Below are 5000 nucleotides of genomic sequence, written 5' to 3'. Positions count from 1 at the left end.
GTGGGGGGGTGGGGGTGGGGGGTTGCAGGGGCAGTTTGACTCTCCACATGCTGAGGACGACTAACTCCAGTGTGTCGCTTTCTGTGAACCCTCCTGCCTCTTCTGTCTCCGTCTAGAGACGCGTCTGTCCTATTTTGCCACGACGCTCACATCCTGCGTGGCCTTTTGGCAGCGCTGGGTGTCCGGGTGTGTGTTGGTGTGGGCCCCAGTGAGGCTGGACACCGTGTGTTGGTCATTTTGTGTTGGTGGAGCGAATGCAGCCACAGAGAGGCATGTGGGTGTTGTGGTGAGAGGAGCCATTTATAGACGTCTCTGTTTGCAGATGGTAGTGAGATAGTGGAGACCTGTGGGGTAGCACAGGTGCTGGTCAGTAACCCACCATACCTCTTCACTCAGGACATGGAGATACTGGAGGAGGAAATTCTCAGGTAATGTTGAACAAAGACGCAGTACACACATACATAAGGAAACAAATTATTATATCCGTCAATCAAAAACCACCAGCAAGACAAAGAACAAAGACATAGAGCACAGAATATTAAATTCAGTTATAAATGAAATACTGGAAAACATAAAAATTACCATTTTATTTCAGAGATATTCTGAAATAACGATTAAAAAGCAAATCCATATTGCTGTAGAAGTAAAAAGCTTCATTGTGAAATACGGTCGTGTTTTGATGTTTGCGTTTTCGAGTGATCGTACGTTCCGCGGTTAAGGGCCGACTTATTTTTTTTTTCTGGTTCCCTCGCGTTAGCCGCGCGCGGTAATTTGTAAACTGTCTACAGCTTGTTTAATACAGGTTATGTCGCGGTTTTAAGGGCAAAGAGCTTTGCTCTAAGGAAAGACGAAATAACTTCACATTCAAATTCTTCGACTTCTCTTATCGCTGAGTCTCGGGAATGTATTTCTGCCTCCGTTCAGCCAGTTTTCAACATGTCACCCATGAGCTTCTATTCAGCCAGGCTAGCAAAACTCTTCACAGCTGGAAGAGTTTGAATTTGATAAGCCGGCATTTTAAAAGTGTTTGCAGACATTGGACATCAGAAAAGAAGCCACACTGTCTCTCTCTCTCTGAGTGGGCTCTGTCCAGGCCTGTTGAGATTTACTTTCTGTCTTTGTGACCATGTTGGAGTTTTCAGATGACAAACTAAAAACAGAAAAAGAAGCCCCTGATTCGGCCAAGATGTGTTGACAGAAAACGATTCCTCCCCTCTTTCTCTCTCTCTCTCTCTCTCTCTCTCTCCCTCCCCCACCCCACTCCACAGTTTAAACTTGAACACACACAAAATCCAAAGTAGAAACAATATATATTTTTTCACGGTTCGATCATGGATTTATGAAAAGATGTCCAGACACTCATGAGCACACACACACACACAGATACATTAATCACGACATGCTCAGGTATGGTCGTACACACACACTTGCATTTATACACCCATAAACAGGCAGGAATCACTCAGACACTCAGAACAACCACACACGCACACTTGTGTGGGTTTGTATGGTTAACCTCTTTGCTCCGTGCAGGTTTGAAGATCACAGGGCATTGGATGGAGGAGGAGAAGGCCTCTCTGTGATCGGAGCCATTCTGGGCCTGGCTCCACAACTTCTGTCTGAGCAAGGGTAAGCCGTCGTCTGTGCGTACGTGCGTGTGTGTGCGTGCGCGTGGTGTGTGTGTGTGTGGGGGGAGGGGGTGAGAGAAAGTGTGAGAGACAGGCAGAAATGAGGTAATACAGACATTGTGTGTGTGTGTGTGTGTGTGTGTGAGAGAGAGACAGAGAAAGAGTGGAGGTAATCGAGACATTGTGTGTGTGTGTGTGTGTATGTGGTGTGTGTGAGAGAAAGAGAGACAGAGAAAGAGTGGAGGTAATCGAGACATTGTGTGTGTGTGTGTGTATGTGGTGTGTGTGAGAGAAAGAGAGACAGAGAAAGAGTGGAGGTAATCGAGACATTGTGTGTGTGTGTGTGTGTGTGTGTGTGTGTATGTGGTGTGTGTGAGAGAAAGAGAGACAGAGAAAGAGTGGAGGTAATCGAGACATTGTGTGTGTGTGTGTGTGTGTGTCTGTGTGTGTGTATATGTGGAGTGTGTATGTGGAGTGTGTATGTGGGGTGGGGGGGTTGGTACAGAGGAGGGGGGGGGCAGGGTTGCGGTGGTGCAGTCATTGCTGACTGGGTGTTTTCTGTATGAGTATGCTCCAGTTTGCTCCGTGGCAGTGTGGCCCAGTATAAATAGTCCATTATAATCCAACTAAGAGGCTTTCCTAGCACATCTTAATCACTTCAGGGAATCTGTGGTCGGCTCCACTCGAACTGCTTCACAGAAACCGATTATAATCTTCCAGGGACCAGGACTCACATACACTGCTACACACACACACACACATATTCACAGACACACAGACACTGACTTGGACAGTAGTGAATGGTTTTGTGAGCCATGAGAAGAGAGGGTGGTAACAAAAGACAGTTGTGTAAGGAAGCGATGGAGGTGTCCTGTGAACCAAAAATTCACAGAGCTTCACCGCTCCTCTCACACGTACACACGCACGTCCACCTCTCTCGCTCTCTCTCTCTCTCTCTCTCTGTCTCTGTGTCTCTGTCTCTCTCTCTCTCTGTCTCTCTCTCTCTGTCTCTGTCTCTGTCTCTCTCTCTTTCTCTCTCTGTCTCTCTCTCTCTCTCTCTCTTTCTCTCTGTCTCTGTCTCTCTCTGTCTCTCTCTCTCTCTCTCTCTCTCTCTACCTCTCTCTCTCTCTCTCTCTCTCTCTCTCTCTCTCTCTCTCTCTGTCTCTCTCTCTCTCTCTCTCTCTCTCTCTCTTTGTCTCTGTGTTTCTGTCTCTCTCTCTCTCTCTCTCTCTCTCTCTGTCTCTGTCTCTGTCTCTGTCTCTCTCTCTCTCTCTCTCTGTCTCTGTCTCTGTCTCTGTCTCTCTCTCTCTCTCTGTCTCTCTCTCTCTCTCTCTCTTTAAGGATCTACCCGGTTTGGAGTTTGGACTCAGGTGTCAGGTTGTTCTGTAGGAGTTCTGTCTGTGTGGGATTTCAGCACCTCTCAGTTGTCACATATTACGAATAATGAAACGTTTATATTTATTTTTTTTAAAAGTTTGATAAAATGTAGGTTTTATTGGGAACAATCTGCCAGTCACAATTCTCGTTCTCGTTCTTTGAAATTTTGAGGTTTATTGGATATTTACAGCTAAATTTCAGCTCATGTAACACCAAAAAAGAAAAAGGTACAGCCCTATTGTGAGACTGCGGACTGTGGTTTTTAAATGTACACACAGTATAAACTCTGGTATTTATGATCTGACCCAACAGACCATGCCTCTGCTCTCTCACTGTCTTACCTCATAGTTTTGTTTCATTTTGTTTTGTTTTGTTGTTTTTTTTTTTTTTGTTTGTCTTTGTGCAGACGAGTCTATTTGGAAGTGGATCCACGGCACCCTCCTCTGATCCAGGAATGGGTGGAGCAAAGGACTGTGGGATTGCAGTATGTCGAAACACGCTGTGACATAACAGAAAGGTTAGCATCCGTTCAAAAAAGAAAAAGCCGTTTTTCTGTTAAAATCCTCTCTCTCTCTCTCTCTTTTTTTTTTTTTTTTTTTATCGTGCCAATGGTTGACCCATTTATTGAAAAAAGAAGCCAAGGAGAGTTGGTGTGAGACTGTTTGCCGTGACCTGGATTAGAACCCCTATCATCCAGTCACTAAAGCATCTCTAACAAGGGCAGACAGAATCCACTAAAACACTGGTGTTGGCCCCGCCCCATCTCCAACAGTGCCATCAGTACCGCTCCTAGAAACTCTTTGTAACACTTCGCTAGTGCGTTGTTCACTCTTTTAACAGTAACAGTAAAGTCAGTAGACCTTTGGACACACTAATCTCTCGACTGTCTTCTTCGCCGCTCAAAAAAACCCCACTTCAAATCCATCATTAGCATTTCTTTCTGTATTGCTGTGAATTGAAACATGACGTATCCGTAGTACATTATTATTATTATTATTATTATTATTACTAGTAAGGGACCTCTAAAAGGCAAATTAGTGGTTGTGTGACCTCATGACATCATCACGTAATTCAACGACATCCGGCATCTTCATGGCACAACGCTTTGACTAAATGTGAAAAGTTTCGTTTTTAATGTGTTAACTCACGTGTTTCACGTGTTAACTCATCATTGTCATGAGACGCTTGAAGAAATCCACTTTATCGTGGCAGAACCCACTCTGAACTTGGCGAGTGTGCACAAGTGTTTCGCCAGATCTCGAAAATCACGCCAAAGTCCCTCGTGAGGGTCGCGTTACACCAGCTGCACTTTTAATGCTGACATCCAACATGTACTACCTCTTTGGTTTTTTGTTTGTTTGTTTGGGGTTTTTTTGGGGGGGGGGGGGGGTGTTACTTTCCCATCTGCTACAAATGAAACAGTTGGGATCTTAGGTGACGCTAAGTGTTGCTTTCTCGTCTCAAGCTGGTGATGTGGAGAACTGTCATCAGAGTTGTGAAAATACACGCGTGACCTCTTTGTGTGGTAAACAGACGAGAAGGGGCCGCGTTGGAAGTCCTCACTCACCTGCGCGATATGCCAGGAAAACCTCGGAATGACGTGTGTGTCGTGTTTGTTTTCGGATGGAACTCTTAAGGAACCGTGTGGACGGGGAACATGAGCGGAAACACAGAGAGGGAACTGTGAAGCGGTCTGTGTGGAGTTTGACACGCTGCCTTAACGGTGTGTGCTCTGGACACATACACGGTCTGTCACAGTAAACGCTTACAAGCTCTAATTCTCTCCCACAGGCCACGCTTCTGCATCCTACAGAAAGGAGAGAAGAGGAGGGGACAGTGAAGGAGAGAGGGAAAGACTGAGTGTGTGTGTGAGTGTGTGTGTGTGACTGAGAGAGACAAAGAAAGGCTGTGATGTTGAGATTAACTGATTTTGTGTGTGTGTGTGTGTGAGACTGAGAGAGAGAGTACGTGAGAAAAAGGGACTGAATATGTGTG

The 5000-nt window shown here is 45.5% G+C and overlaps 1 protein-coding gene across 1 annotated transcript in view; it reads left to right on the top strand.

Moving 5' to 3' along the window:
- Window positions 1-4854, top strand: part of hemk1 (HemK methyltransferase family member 1) — an 11008-nt gene extending 6154 nt beyond the window's left edge. The window contains exons 8-11 of the mRNA XM_030777828.1: window positions 323-428; window positions 1534-1629; window positions 3412-3522; window positions 4797-4854. Coding sequence (XP_030633688.1) covers window positions 323-428; window positions 1534-1629; window positions 3412-3522; window positions 4797-4845 — 362 coding nt within the window. The 3' untranslated portion in view covers window positions 4846-4854. The remainder of the gene's footprint in view (window positions 1-322; window positions 429-1533; window positions 1630-3411; window positions 3523-4796) is intronic.
- Window positions 4855-5000: the final 146 nt, after the last annotated feature.

The sequence above is a fragment of the Chanos chanos genome, chromosome 6 (assembly GCF_902362185.1).
Source record: "Chanos chanos chromosome 6, fChaCha1.1, whole genome shotgun sequence".
NCBI classification, from domain to species: Eukaryota; Metazoa; Chordata; class Actinopteri; order Gonorynchiformes; family Chanidae; genus Chanos; species Chanos chanos.
The sequence above is the reverse complement of the archived record's forward strand: the minus strand, read 5'-3'. Positions and strand labels throughout refer to the sequence as shown.